General features: G+C 43.7%; 1 protein-coding gene across 1 annotated transcript in view; it reads right to left on the bottom strand.

Annotated features, from left to right (window-relative positions):
- The window catches only part of ELOVL6 (ELOVL fatty acid elongase 6), an 80,297-nt gene extending 65,205 nt beyond the window's left edge, over positions 1-15,092 (bottom strand). The window contains exon 1 of the mRNA XM_081209413.1: positions 14,755-15,092. Coding sequence (XP_081065539.1) covers positions 14,755-14,843 — 89 coding nt within the window. The 5' untranslated portion in view covers positions 14,844-15,092. The remainder of the gene's footprint in view (positions 1-14,754) is intronic.
- Between the last annotated feature and the right edge of the window lie 293 nt (positions 15,093-15,385).

The raw sequence follows: 15,385 nt of genomic DNA, 5'->3' as shown, positions 1-15,385 counted from the left end.
TATACCACATTCTGCATTTTCCCTGTTCGCAGAGAGTTCCAGAAACAATAAGAAATTAATCCTCTTCGAGGTAAGCGTTATTCTCGTGTTACAGCTGGAGAAACAGAGGCAGTTGTATGATCCCTACAAGGTCACTCAAAAAAGATGCACATCAGAGCCTAGCTGAGAATACAGATTTATACAACGTTACCTTGGTTCTCGAACGGTTTGGCTCCCAAACAAATTGGCTCCTGAACGCCGCAAATCTGGAAGTAAGTGTTCCGGTTTGCAAACGTTTTTTGGAAGCTGAACATCCGACGCGGCTTCAACTTGAGTGCAGGTAGCTCCTGCAGTCAATCGGAAGCCAAGCTTTGGTTTTCAAACCATTTCGGGAATCGAATGGACTCCCAGAACAGATTAAATTCAACAACCAAGGTACCACTGTAAATCAAAGTGTCCCTGTAGTTGACTTATTTCTTTTATAAAACTGATACTGTACACCACTTTATTGTAAAAATAACCTCAAAGCTACTTACAAAAAGAGTTTACCTGCTGAGTCACTTTTGTACTGAATAATAGTTCTACATTAATAATCTTGGAATGCAACATGTATTGCCCAATCATTGTAACACTCTAAAGTAATCTACTTCATTTAGCTTAACAAATATTTGGTAGTTGATTTTTTTTTAATAGTGTGACCTAGCTATTAAAAATAATTGCTTAGTATTAGAACCAGAGGCATACCTAGGGTTCCTTGGCAAGGAACTGTATCAGAGTCCCTCCCCCCCCCCAAAAAAAAATCAACCACAACAGCCACACCAGAAATTGCTACATGTTACAGAACCGAAGTACTTGAAGAGTCCAGGGTAAGGACAAAGTGAGGAGGAGGAGGAGGGAGGCGAAGCATGCCTTTGTGCTACAGTGCAAGAAGGAAAGGAAGCTTCTCCTACATTTTATCTCACCACAATGCCGCACACATACGGTATATTTCACACTCCACAGTATCCCACAGTCTACCTTCACACTCTCACTCGCTAGATCATCACCTTGTTGTGGTGAGTGAGCTTGAACGTTCCTATGACCCTTGTGAGTGAAGCCGCCGGGAGTCTCGTACTCCCAGCAGGGTCACCCAAGATGGTAAGGTCAAAGGGGAGAAGCTAGATAAAGAATGACCCAAGAAGTCCTCAATGGAAGAACAGGCGGATGATAACAAGCGGTATGTTACAACGGCTGTGAAGGCAGATGAAGGCTGCAGCAGAAAAGAATCTACCGGTCGTCATGATACTTATGCCATTGAAATAGAGCCTTACTGCGAAGACCGTGCGTAAATCAGCGTGCACTGATCTACACAAATAAAACAAATTCATGCACAGGCGTCTTCCAAAAACCCATCCCAAGTGGACTCACTGTTAAAACGGTGTTTATGGAAGACAAGCTGACTCGGCAAAGAAGAAGAAGACAACACATAGAAGATGAAGACACTGGCTTGCCATTTCTCCTACCACTCAGCTCTCAGCTCTTGCCTAAACTTACCACTTTACACAGGTAATTAAAGACACATTTCGGGCAGCTGGTTTTCCCAATCCTTAGATATGCCTCTGATTAGAAGTAAGTACCATGTTGCAAATCAATATCAATAATATTTACTATGAAACACATACCGTAAGTAGTTGAAAGATACCTGGTGTAATTCTTTAACTGAACCTGCACACACCTTGAGTTTGACTAGTACACCTAAGGAAATGTCCGGGAAGCTAAAGCACAAGCTCATTACAATGTAAACAATCACTAAAGATTAGCAGCAAATATCATCTGACAATAAGCATCAGTATCACATATAATTATTGCACAAGTTTGAAATGTTTCATTTCCCCCTTTAGTGAGAAGTGTGAAGCTCAACATATATTGCTCCCAGCCCTACAAAGCTCCAAGAAACTTACCAGAGGCAACAGAAACTATATTTTTCAAAACCAGACAATTTCCAACCTTTCAAGGCTACCCTTCCTCATAGGAGACAGAAGAAGCATCCACACATGACTTCTTTTGTGTTACTTTCCAATAAATTTCGAAGGTCACACAGAAAATTCTGAAGATTCACCTAACAGAGTACAGGTTTGTTTGGCAAAGTGAGTAAAAAATGAGAGTTGGGTATTGATACTTGTCCAGCTCTCAGCCATTCTGCTACTGTTAGTGAGAAGTGGATAAAATGCTTACTATAGATATAGGAGAAAGACATCTGGACAAAATTTTGTGTGTAAATCAGTGATGGGGGTAATAATTTATCCCTTTCCTTCCCTCCCAAATGGATAAAACAATTAGAGAGCTTGTTGGTGCAACAGATAAAAAAGCAGAGATGGGTTGAACAGGATAGCTCATTGCAAACAATGAGGCAAAGTACTATAGAAGACTATAGAGAGGCCATAAACTAGAATACATAGAATCATAGAAATGTAGTGTTGGAAGGGACCCTGAGGGTCATCTAGTCCAGTGATGACTACTTGAAAGAGTGAGATACAAAGCAGATGTCGAAAATAAGATACAGACTGGAGCATAGGTGTGCTAGCAATGATGATATGTGGGGTACAGAAGATAAGCAACAGACTGCAAGGTGGCACGCTACCTGGGGAACATGTATGAAGCTGCCAACAGACACAAGCTGAAGAAGTAAAAGATAGTGGGTGACAAAAGTGGGAGGTGACACAGTGGCATCCAGAAAAGAGAGGGAAAGGATGTGGATGGAGTTGTGGAGAAGGGCCTGAGAGCATAAACTGAGCTAAATTCCCTCTGTTTTCAGTAGCTAACAGTAAGGTGGTACATTGATGCCATTTCTATAAAGGTGTTTCTGTTGAAAGAGAAGTGCCTCAAATCTATTTGACAATTTGATCACATCATTTTTTTCTTCAGTTAGGCTTTCAGTGTGTCAGTAGAAGAACCAGATTTTTAATTCATCTTAGAGTTCCTAATGTGAGGCCCATTTTTGAAAAGTGATGTGCCCTGGCACATAGATTTGTATACAGTGGTACCTCGGGTTACATACGCTTCAGGTTACAGACTCCGCTAACCCAGAAATAGTGCTTCAGGTTAAGAACTTTGCTTCAGGGTGAGAACAGAAATCGTGCTCTGGCGGCGCGGCAGCAGCAGGAAGCCCCATTAGCTAAAGTGGTGCTTCAGGTTAAGAACAGTTTCAGGTTAGAGACTTCCGGTCGGTGCCAGCGCTTAATGGCGGTCCTGCCTCCGAGCTCCGGAGAAGGACTGCTTCGCAAGTTCGGGTCTTACCCGCTACGGCGAGCGGGGGACCCCTAAAATCTCAGGCGCTGAAGCCTGAGAACAAGGAGACTCGGTGGGCACCTTTGCGCCCCCCGGTACCGTGAAAGAGCCTTTTTAAAGGCTACGGATCGACATCGGGAGTGAGCGCGGTGCTGAGAGTCGCTACCCAGCCTGCGAAGTGAAGCCGCGTCGCCATAAGCGGAGAGCGCCGATTTCTTCCTGAAAAGAAAATCTGGACGGAATTCCCGTGAGTAGGATTTGAAAAACAATTGGGACCCTTTTAAATCTTGAAAATTGAGCTAAAAGCGGGGGATTAAATCAAGGAAGTCTGCCTCCCCCCGACTACATGAAAGTGAAAGCAACGGAACTTTAAACTTGCATCCGATGAAACTCGCTCTTTAATTAACCAAACCGGGCACTGAGACTTTAGATCTCCCCTCTAGCTAGCAGGGCAGAGGGGAGGTGAATGAGACTTTAAAAACTGCATGATTTACCTGAAGTAAAAATCCTCTGCTGTCTCATCTATTGAAAGTACGAAACGGTCTGCCCTTTCAGAACAATAGGTCACTGAACTGACTTTTGCCTGCAAAGAGATATTGTGATACAAAGTTCACATAGTGACTGGCTACAGTGTATTACAAGGAGAAACAGCATAAACTGGGAAACTGTGGCAATTTGCAGCTACAAGCTTTTAGCAATATTGACTTGGACTGTGTTAATCTCTCTTTTCTATACCTTTGGACATTCTCCTTTGTTCTTGTACTTGGACATTTTACTTTATGGCCATTTTGATTTGCTCCCCCTAGAGGGTAAAGTAAAGTTCGACACGGCCTAGGACAGTGGAATTTTCCAACAGGAAACAGCTCCCGTGGGAAGTGACCTTGACATGAGTGGCGCACAAGAAGAGATTGTCACAAGAGCCAAAATTAGGCAACAACAACAACAGCTGCAACAGCAACAGACAAAGAAAAGAGGTTCAATTTCAGCTGCAACTCCAGGACCAGCAGGAACAACAGAACAGGAAAAAGGAGCAGCTGCCTCTATGGAAGCTGTGACAGACGCTCTCCTCAAGATAAATCAAACTCTGGAGTCTTTGACAAAACAGACTTCAGAAAATACACAAAAATTAACAGAAATATCAGCAAGATTAAACCAGAATACAGAATCTATAAATAAATTGGTGGAGGAAAACGCTACTACACGTCAAATTGCCGAGGATGCCAAAGCTGTTGCTGGAGAGACGCAAGAGAAATTAGAGCCGATTGCTAAGAAGGTCTATGAGCATGATGCAACTTTGGCCTTGTGGGAGTTACAGAGAAAAGAGAGAAATTTGAAATTAAGATCGATCCCGGAGAACGAGAGAGACAATCTTGCGGAATACCTGACACGGGAGTTTGTGGACTGCTGGGATCTGGACGAAGACGAATTTAAAATTACAACAGCTTTTAGACTGGGTAAAAAACAGGACAGAAAGACCCCGAGAGACTGCCTGATTACATTTAGATCCAAGGAGGAAAGAGACAAAATATTAGGACTACATTTTGAAAAGGCCCTGCAAATTGGCAATTCAACTGTACAGATCTTTAAAGACATCCCAAAATATATCTTGGACTTAAGAAACTTCTACAAGGACCTGGCTCTTTTGTTAAAGAAAAATTGCATCCGCTTTAGGTGGGAATTTCCACAAGGACTGTCATTTGACTACAAGGCAAAAAAGGTGAAAATAAAGACAATTCAAGATAAAGACAAATTTTTGGCAAGAAATCAGGAGGACTTACAGAAGGGGACTGTGGATGTACTGGCAGAACAGAGGAGAGCACTAGATATCCTGAATCTCTCGATTGGACAAAAACCACCACCATCAGAAGAAGAGCAACAACTTGGAGCTGTTGGAGGAGCCTTAAGAAAATAACAAGATGGCTTTGCAATTCCTTAGTTGGAATTGTAATGGGCTCAATGGGCCTTTGAAGAGAAGACAAGTATTCCATATATTGAATAGAGAACAGCTGGATTTGATATGTCTACAAGAAACTCATATAACTAGAGCCCACAGGAGACTACTTACAAATAAAAGGCTAGGACAAGAATTTGTTTCATCAGACAAAGTTAAGAAAAGAGGAGTTGTAATATATGTGAAAGAAAAATGGGCTCCAAAAATGATATTTAAAGATGAACAAGGGAGATATTTGGCAGTGGAGATACAAGTACAAGGAGAAAAACTTCTAGTTGTTGGAATTTATGCACCAAATGAAGGCAAATCTGACTTCTTTAAGAGACTTCATGAAACCTTGACGGACTACTTGGACTACAATATGATAATTATGGGAGACATGAATGGCGTGGTCTCCACTAATATGGATAAGGCACAAAGACTAACAATCAGTAAGGAAGGGAGACTTCCTAAGACTTTCTTTGAAATGACTGAAAACATGGACTTGATAGATATTTGGAGAACAAGGAACCCTCTGGAGAGAGAGGGAACCTTTTTCTCCCAAGCAATGTTGACCTGGACCAGAATTGATCAAATTTGGATTACTAGTGGTATGGCTCCAAAGATTAAGAAGGTGGAAATCTGCCCAAAAACTTGCTCCGACCATAACGCCGTGAAGATGGAAATGAAACTTACAACAACTGGTCAATTTAGATGGAGAATGAATGACGCCCTCTTTCGAGACAAGGAGATCCTTATGAAGGCCCAAAAAACCTTAAAAGACTATTTTGAAATAAATTTGAGGGCTGACGTTGAGAAAAGAGTGATCTGGGACGCAAGCAAAGCGGTGATGCGAGGCTTCTTGATTCAACAAAACTCAATAAAGAGGAAAAAACAAAATGAGAAAAAAGAAAAGATTTTGGAAAAGATAAAAGAAGGAGAGAAAAAATTAAGAGCAAAACCAAAGTCCCAGGAGATTTTAAGAGAGATCAAGTTATATCAATCACAATACATGGAATTGATGAACCTGGAGATTGAATGGAAGATAAAGCAGATGAAGCAAAAGACATTTGAATCAGCAAATAAATGCGGTAAACTTTTGGCCTGGCAACTGAAAAAAAGGCAGAAACTAAATACAGTTACAAGTTTAGAAGTGGATGGAAAGAATATCTCTAAACCTAATGAAATTAGAAATTGCTTCCTGAGTTATTTTAAAAAGCTTTATACTCAAGGCCCGCAAAATGAAGAAGATATAGATAAATTCCTTGATAAATATGGACTACAAAAAATCTCTCATCAAAACAAGATGGATTTGAACCAGAGAATAACAGAACAAGAGATAGAGGCTGCCATTCAGAATATGCAACTGGGCAAATCTCCAGGACCAGATGGATTGACTTCAAGATACTACAAATCGCTGAAGGAATGGCTGATTCAACCATTAAAAGAAGTCTGTAATGAGATCCTTGAGGGAAAAAAGACACCTGAATCGTGGAAAGAAGCATATATTTCACTCATACCAAAGACAGAGACTGAAAAGACTCAACTGAAGAACTACCGCCCAATATCACTACTTAATGTGGATTACAAAATCTTTGCAGACATTTTGGCAAAAAGATTTAAAAGAGTGTTGATGGAGAAGATTCATGGGGACCAAGCAGGCTTTCTCCCTAAAAGACACCTAGCAGACAATGTAAGGAATGTGATAGATATTTTGGAAAAGCTAGAGGTGAACATAAACACTAAAGCAGTATTGATCTTTGTGGATGCAGAGAAAGCCTTTGACAATATTTCTTGGAGCTTTATGATAAAGAATCTCCATGGGATGGGGGTAGGTCAAGGTTTTGAGAATGGTATGGCTGCAATATACTCTGAACAAAAAGCCAAATTGATTGTAAATAACGTAGTGACGGAGGAACTTAAGATAGAAAAAGGAACACGACAGGGGTGTCCAATTTCCCCATTACTTTTTATCTCAGTTCTGGAGGTGTTGCTGAATATGATAAGGGAAGACCAGCAGGTTAAGGGAGTGCAGGTCGGAGCTAAACATTACAAGCTAAGAGCGTTTGCAGATGACCTAGTATTGACTTTGCAAGAGCCAAACACTAGTACGAAAAAGGTTTTAGAAATAATACAACAGTTTGGCCAGGTAGCTGGATTTAAGCTGAATAAACAAAAAACCAAAGTCTTAGGAAAAAATTTAACAGAGATAGAAAAGGAGAAGTTTCAAGAGGAGACAGGGTTGACACTGGTCAAGAAGGTGAAATACCTAGGGGTTTATCTGACATCTAAAAATGTGAATTTGTATAAAGATAACTATGAAAAATGTTGGTCGGAAATTAAAAAAGATCTAGAAATATGGTCAAATTTGAAATTGTCAATGCTAGGCCGAATTGCTGTGATTAAAATGAATGTATTGCCTAGAATGTTATTTTTGTTCCAGACCTTGCAGATCCTGGACAAGATGGAATGTTTTAAGAGGTGGCAGAAAGATATTTCGAAATTTGTCTGGCAGGGCAAAAAGCCCAGAATCAAATTTAAAATATTGACAGATGCTAAAGAAAGAGGGGGTTTTGCCCTGCCGGACTTGAAATTGTACTATGAGGCAGCAGCATTTTGCTGGCTGAAAGAATGGATGCTCCTCGAAAACACAGACATCTTAGATCTGGAAGGTTTCAACAATGCTTTTGGTTGGCATGCATATCTATGGTATGACAAAGTTAATAGTGCCTTTAAGAACCACATTGTTAGAAAAGCACTGTTTAATGTTTGGATAAGATATAAAGATCTGTTGGAAAACAAAACCCCTAGATGGGTCTCACCAGTGGAGGCCAAGGCAGTGAAGAAACTCAATATGGAGGTCGGATGGCCGAAGTATTGGGAAATTTTGGAATATGATGGAGATAAGTTGAAATTGCAAAGTTATGAGAAACTGAAGCATAAGGTACAAAATTGGTTTCAATATCATCAAATAGTGGAATTTTTCAAACAGGACAGGAAAATCGGTTTCCAGATGGAAAAATCAAAATTAGAAACTGAATTGTTAGAACCTAATACTAAGAATTTATCTAGAATGTATAACTTGTTGCTGAAATGGAATACACAGGAGGAAACAGTCAAATCAGCTATGATTAAGTGGGCACAGGATGTTGGTCATAATATCATGTCAGATGACTGGGAATGGTTATGGAACACCGGTATCAAATTTACGGCATGTAATGCCTTAAAGGAAAACATTATGAAAATGGTATACAGGTGGTACATGACCCCAGTCAAGCTGGCAAAAATTTATCATCTGCCCGATAACAAATGTTGGAAATGCAAAGAGACTGAAGGTACTTTCTACCACCTTTGGTGGACATGCCCGAAGATTAAGGCTTTCTGGGAAATGATCTATAATGAAATGAAAAAGGTACTTAAATGTACTTTTCCTAAAAAACCAGAGGCCTTTCTCTTGGGCATTGTCGGCCAATTGGTGTTAAAGAAGGATAGAGCTTTTTTTATGTACGCTACAACAGCAGCAAGAATACTCATCGCAAAGCATTGGAAGACACAAGATCTACCCACTCTGGAAGAATGGCAGATGAAAGTGATGGACTATATGACATTGGCCGAGATGACAGGCAGAATCCGTGACCAAGGAAAAGAGACAGTGGAAGAAGAATGGAGAAAATTCAAAAGTTATCTTAAGGACTATTATAAACTCAATGAATGTTAGAGTGTTTTGGTTCTTAGGAACAAAGGGATACAGTGACATAAGGTTAGAATATAGAGATGACTAAGATGACTGAGGTTGGAAAGTAACAATTGGGAGTTGCTATAAAATTATGGACATTGGGATGCAGAAAGGGGGGGTATGGGGAAGTCCCAGAAAAGAGGTTTATGAAAATATGTTATGAAATTATACGTGTATGTTTGGTTTTTTTTTTAAGTGTTTGTTTGTTCTTTAAAATTTCGTAAAACCAATAAAAAATTTTATAAAAAAAAAAAGAACAGTTTCAGGTTAAGAAGGGACCTCCGGAACGAATTAAGTACTTAACCCGAGGTACTACTATATGGTGAAACTGTTTTTTCCTTCCTGTCTCCAAGCTTGTCAAGTCTTTATGAATGTACAAAACATGCCTTCTCTGCACCAGCTATGAACTTGAGTCTTTCAAGGGGTATACTATTCCATCTAGAACAGGATATACTCTATATCCCAAGTCCCAGTTCAGCTCTCCTATTAACCAGAAAGATGTTTTGACTGATAGTATCAAAGACCAGGACTACACTCCCCCTAACCTGAGGGTGGGGGAACCTGTGATCCTCCAGATGTTGTTGGACTTCAGTTCTCATCAGCCCCAGCCAGCATCGTCAATGGTCAGAGATTATAGGAGTTACAATCCAGCCACATCTGGAGAACCACAGGTTCCCCACCCCTGCCCTAGTCAATTTCCAGTGAAGGTCACCCCACCAAGTCAGTTCCCAGTGAAGGTCACCCACCAAGGTGACCAAGGCAGTTTCAGTTCCAAAATCAGTCCTCAACTCAGATTACAAATGATCCCAATAATCAGTTTTGACCAAGGAAGCCTGAAGATGAGTCATTGCCACTCATTGGAGCAATTTGCTATGAAATGAAAAAATGAGAGACTGGCTTAGAATTGTCTAAAGTGGCAAGGTCCACTGAGGTCTTACTACTGCTTGCTTTAAAGTAGATGGTGCTGTACCTTCTGCAAAAGGTAAGATTTAACCAATCTTGCCATCTTGCTCCGCTAGTGGCTTTCACCAGCCAGGATGGACAAGGTCAACAATAACAGGTTTGGTCTCAAAGCTCCAAGCAACTTGTCCACATCCACAGGTTGAAGAAACTGAAATGTGTCAATCAGAATATGTCAAGCTGGTATCAAGGGCACATACATTGCTCATGATTTAAATGCAGAGTGAATTTGGAGCAGATATGGGCAACTTTATCAGCAAAGTGTTGGGTTTTTAAAAATAATTGCTCAAAGCGGGTTTTCAAAAGTTTGTTAGCTCCAGGTGAAATAAGGTCCTAACCACTGGAAAAAGCTCTGCTGGCAGGCACTGAACTGATGCGATGGTAGCAGAGAATTCAGATTTCTTTGCTGCCATCATAACTATAGAGTAGTCTCTAAAATGATCTAAAGCTTGTGTTTGATGTATCAAAAATCTTCATCCAATTATTATTATTACTATTATTATTATTATTATTATTAATGTATTTATGTCCTGCCTTTCTACAAAAGTACACAAGGCAGCATAGGCAAAAATCAATGTCATACCAGCACAATCCCAAAGGTTACCTGGAATACAAATCAAACTACCATCACCCTACGCCATCTTCAGTCATTTCAGTAAACCAAAGAGCAAGAGCACTTGCAGGCAGGAGAGGGTGCTTGAGGTATTAGGAATGAAGCCCCAGCCACAACTTCATCCTCCAGAGCAGTCAGGAATCCATCAGTGTCTGCAGACAGACCATTTTAATTGGCCCTTCACCCCTGCAGAGGTTAGGCATCTCAGGAAGCCTAGATGCTACCAGTTAAGGATAATTAATTACAATTAAGTGTAACTGTCATCCCCAGATCACCACCATCCTATCCCAGATGGACCACATCAAACATGTGTGACATCACAAGATCAACTGAGACAGGCCCATGGCGGTCAAGGAGGGCCTGAAATTCTGAGCTGCTGCAGATGAGGGGGGCTCAGGATATGAAACCAGTACCACCCCCACCAGGGAAGCTGTTGGGGAGACAGATGGATATGAGAATTCATTTTAAAATTCATTTTTCAAAAAAATTAAAGGAGGGATATGAATGTTCTAAAGACATTAAAATTTAGATTGCTCAGTATAATACTGTCACAGTCTTCAGTACAGCCATCAAGAAAGAGCTTGCAATATGATGTGCTGAAGGTCCTCAGTGCCCCCACCAGTTTACTGTTAAAAGAGCATTCTTAAGGTCAATGAATTACTTCCTAGATTTTCTATCCTTCCAAACTGCCGAGAAGAGCTGCTTGTACTGGTTTTGATAGATGGCTTTTCTTTATTTTTTGCAAGATTTTTTATTGTACTTTTGTTATTATTACATTCATATTGTTTGCTGCCCTGGGAACTTTTGAGTGTGTTGAAGATGTGTGATATAAATTTAATGAATAAATTTATTGTGGAAGAACCCTCTAGCAATAGACAGTGGGAAAAGGAGATGCATCCCCCTTTCTCACCTTTTTTTAGTGAGCAGTGCTGCTGAAGAAAAGTAATGGAGCAAAGAAATCTAAGAACCAGGGGTTTTTGCAGGGTAGGGGTGAGAAGAGAACATATAGAAGGACCAAGCCTTACACCAACATTTGCCATCCTAGTGCCCTCCAGACAGACTACAACTCCCATCATGTTGAAGCCACATTCATGCCATGCATTTAAAACACTATGATAACATTTAAAGTATTTTAAGGCTTTCCCCAAAGAATTCTGGTAGCTGTAGTTTGTTAAGGGTGCTGAGAGTTGTTTGGAGACCCATATTTGTCTCCCACAGCTGGTTCCTAGAGTGGTTTTTACAATAAGCCAATCTTCACATGGAGCATTGGGAACTCCTTGTGAGGGGAGAAGGCAGTTTTGTGAGGGGAGAAGGCATCTCCTAACAACTGAGTACTGTTGACAAACTACAGCTCCCAGAATACTTTGGGGGGACCCGTGCTTTTTTAGCACAGTATTATAGCACTTTAAATGTATTGATAGCTCAGTTGGTTAGAGCAGGGTGCTGATAACACCAAGGTTGCAAGTTCAATTCCCGTATGGGACAGCTGCATATTTCTGCATTGAAGTGGTTGGACTAAATGATCCTCAGGGTCCCTTCCAACTCTATGATTCTATGAATTTGGCCTGGGACTGATGGGAGCTGTAGTCCAAAATATATGGAGGGCACCAGGTTGGCAAAGGCTGCCACACTACCTCAAAGTGAGAGGGCCACAGCTCATGCAACAAATGTCTGCTGGCTAAAAGAAGTACAAAAGTTGACTAAAAGTCAAAAGTTTGCACAGAGTAGAGGAGGACAGGGGGAGAGATAGGGAGAATATTTAAGCTGCCAGACAAAGAGTATCTCTTTTTTGGCATGTCCCCTTTGGCAGCGGTTTGACCTGCTCATCAGGTGATCACGTCTGGCTCTACCCCCCTCCCCCAAGTCTCACCTGATGACTGCTGCAGGTCAAACCGCCGTGAAATGGGGCCAATAATGAAACATGCAAACAGACAAATCTAGACAGTTGGCAACCTCGTCTGAGGAGAGTTCCAAATCGATCGTCTGGCAGATCTGTGCCAGGTGTGGAAAGGAGCATCGCAGCGAGCCACGCACTTGCCTGCATGCCAACCTGATCAGCACACAGACTGGTCTCCTCACCCCAGCAGGGATGACTACCTCGTGGCACCGTTGTGCAACGGTGCCCTCGTTGGCTCTTGGAGGACCCAGACACTTCACCCCACCGATCTGCTGACCTCCCTCATGTAGCTGCTGCAGTTCAGGTGAGGACAGGCGAATGCTGCGTGACGACCGAGAGAAAGAGAGCGGGGTGGAGAGATTTTGCACGCGGGGCGCGCCAGGGCGAATCTGCTACCTGGCAAGCGCACTCGCCGCTCGCCAGCATGCAGGCTTGCCAAAGCAGCAGGCCCGGCCTACTTAAGGGAGGAAGAAGGGGCGGAGCGGTATGGCAGATTTAAACCTGAGAGAGCGTGAACTGGCTAGGGGCAGGCACGTGTTTATGTCTGGAAGGATGGCGGATCCCCGCAGGTCGCAGCGGCAGAAGCAGGCCAGGGGGACAAGAGGAGACACAGACACACACGATCAGCTCCATCCTTCTCCCTCCATGCAGGGAAAAGGGGTTGCCTTCTCCACCCATCTCCTTCCAAAGCGAAATTTCTAAGACAACAGATGCCAGGGCTCAACCTAACCGGGCCCCTCCCTTCCCACGGTGTGCCGGCGGCCTGGGTCACTCCGTGGGAGCGCGCTCTGCTCATGCGCAGAGGAATTGGCCACTCTCCGACTTGATTTGCATGGTCCCGGCGTTTCAAAAATAGGTTCAGGGACCGAGCCCGGGCTCAAAATTAAGCCCTGTCCGCGCAGCGGCTCCCATGGCGTCACCTCATTTCCCCTCTCCGTCTCCCCACTGATTCGCCCACAACGGCATGTGCTTGTTTGAGGAAAGGCGCGCGCGCATACACACACAGTCTCGCTGGCCGGCTCAGGCTAGATCCGGGGGGGGGGGTGCTATGAGCCTCTGTCTGGAAAGCTTCCCCCCTCCATTTTCCTCCCTCCGATGCGCACCATTATCTTCAAAATGGGGAAAAAAGGATGCATTTTTCAGTCCTCTTGGGGTGGCAAGTCAAAGTTTACTTGGAGAAGGCTGTCAGGATCAAAGGCACTTTTAAGCCAAGGACATTCTATCCGAGACTTTTATTGTAGCAAGAGATCTCGATGGAGATCAGATTTGGAATCGCGGCAGCAGGGAGGGAAAAACGGCCATAAAATAAAAAAGCACCTGACGAGTCTAGCCTAAAGTCTAGCTGTGAGCAGAAACTCCCTCCTACGGCAGAGTCAGAGAAGATGCAGGCCACTTCGTCAGCGGCAAATGCGCATCATTTTACATTTGCCCCTCTCCCCTTCTTACTATTGCTTTACCTGAATGTGACCAGCCTTACTACTTCTCGGCTCCCAAGTTCCCAGCCCCTCCCTGCCTTCCAGGCAACCGGCGGCAGGAAGAGGAACCCCTCCTCTCATCATCCTCTCCAAACCCATCCACAGAAATCTACCCCGCGCTTACATGCACGGCTATAACGTAAAAGTGATCCCAGCCCCACCGAGAGATGCTGGGAGCGGGGGCTTCTTTATCAGCAACGAAGCGAGGTTTTTTTTTTATTTTTGCATGGATCGAAACAAGCCTCTATTCACCTCCTACACACATACAAAAGGGGGTGGGGGGAGAGGAAACATGCATGGTAAGGCGTGGGGGGAGGTAAAGGATCCCGAGTAAAATTAGGAGTCACAACAGAAGAGAGGGTGCGAATTAAAGACGCATGGGGCGCAATGGGTGAAACAGAGCGAGGGCCTAATGCAAAACGGTGGTGCTGGAGAAGCAGATGGTTTCTAAGGACAAGGAACAATGTGGGAGATGGGCTCTATTATATAATATATCTATATACAGTATAGGCATCCAAATAAACAACAGGAGCCAGTCTCCTCCAGAAGACAGTGGTGTTCTTGTTCCAGCCTGGGAGGCTTCCCAACACTAGACCCATTCACGGAAAGCATTACCTACACGCGATGCGCGCCGACCCACACGCCAATAATGCACTCTGTGGCGCACGCGCGCGCGCCCCGAACGCACAGAGGCGTCTTGGGCACATTGGGCGATCTGCATTCTCTCCCCTCCGCCACCGCTCGCCCCGCTCCCTCCCTCCTTCGCTTGTAATCCTTGCCACGGCAGGAGGGAGGGAGCGAGAGCATCACCCGGAGACGCACACGCTTTGCTCCCAGCCAGAGAGCACCGGCTCGCCCGGAGCCGCCGCCGCCGCCGCCACCACCATCATCACTCACCAGTTCTCTTGCATCCATTGAATCGCTTCATTCTCGTTGAACTGCTTCTCGAATTCGTATTCTTGCAGAGTCAACACTGACATGTTCATTGGAACGATCTTGGAGGGGAAGCTTCCTTACGCCTGGCTGACAATACAAGGTCTGCGAAAGGCCCCCCTTTCCCCCCCCGCTCAGCGTCTCGTCAGGTATCCCCACCACACGGCCTCATCCACCACCTTCTCCTTTTCTTCTTCGCCCCTCTTTCTCTCTCTCAGCTATATCCTTGTTGTAGCATTGCTTTTATCCTCTTCCTATAACCTCCTCTCGTGTCTGGAGATCTCTCCTCCTCTCCGCTTCTGCAATCCACCCTGGGCGGAAAGGGAGCCGCGGCGGTCTTAGTGCCCAACCCTCGCTCAGAGCCTCCCCAAGTCCATTCATTCCTGTTGGCTTTCCTAACTAGGCAAGCTTCCAAGTGTGGGTAGAAAAGAAACGGGTGGAGGGGCGGTGAGGCGGGGCTTGCAGCAGTGCGAAGGTTTTGCTTTCCTAACCATGCTGCGTGACACATGCAGGCGATTCCCACGCTTCCATACCGTGAAGGACCTTTTCTGCTCAGTTTGCACATCAGATAACACCTTCAACCTGGCCTTCAAAC

Source organism: Podarcis bocagei, assembly GCF_964188305.1.
Source record: "Podarcis bocagei genome assembly, chromosome: 9".
In the NCBI taxonomy this organism is placed as follows: domain Eukaryota; kingdom Metazoa; phylum Chordata; class Lepidosauria; order Squamata; family Lacertidae; genus Podarcis; species Podarcis bocagei.
The sequence above is the reverse complement of the archived record's forward strand: the minus strand, read 5'-3'. Positions and strand labels throughout refer to the sequence as shown.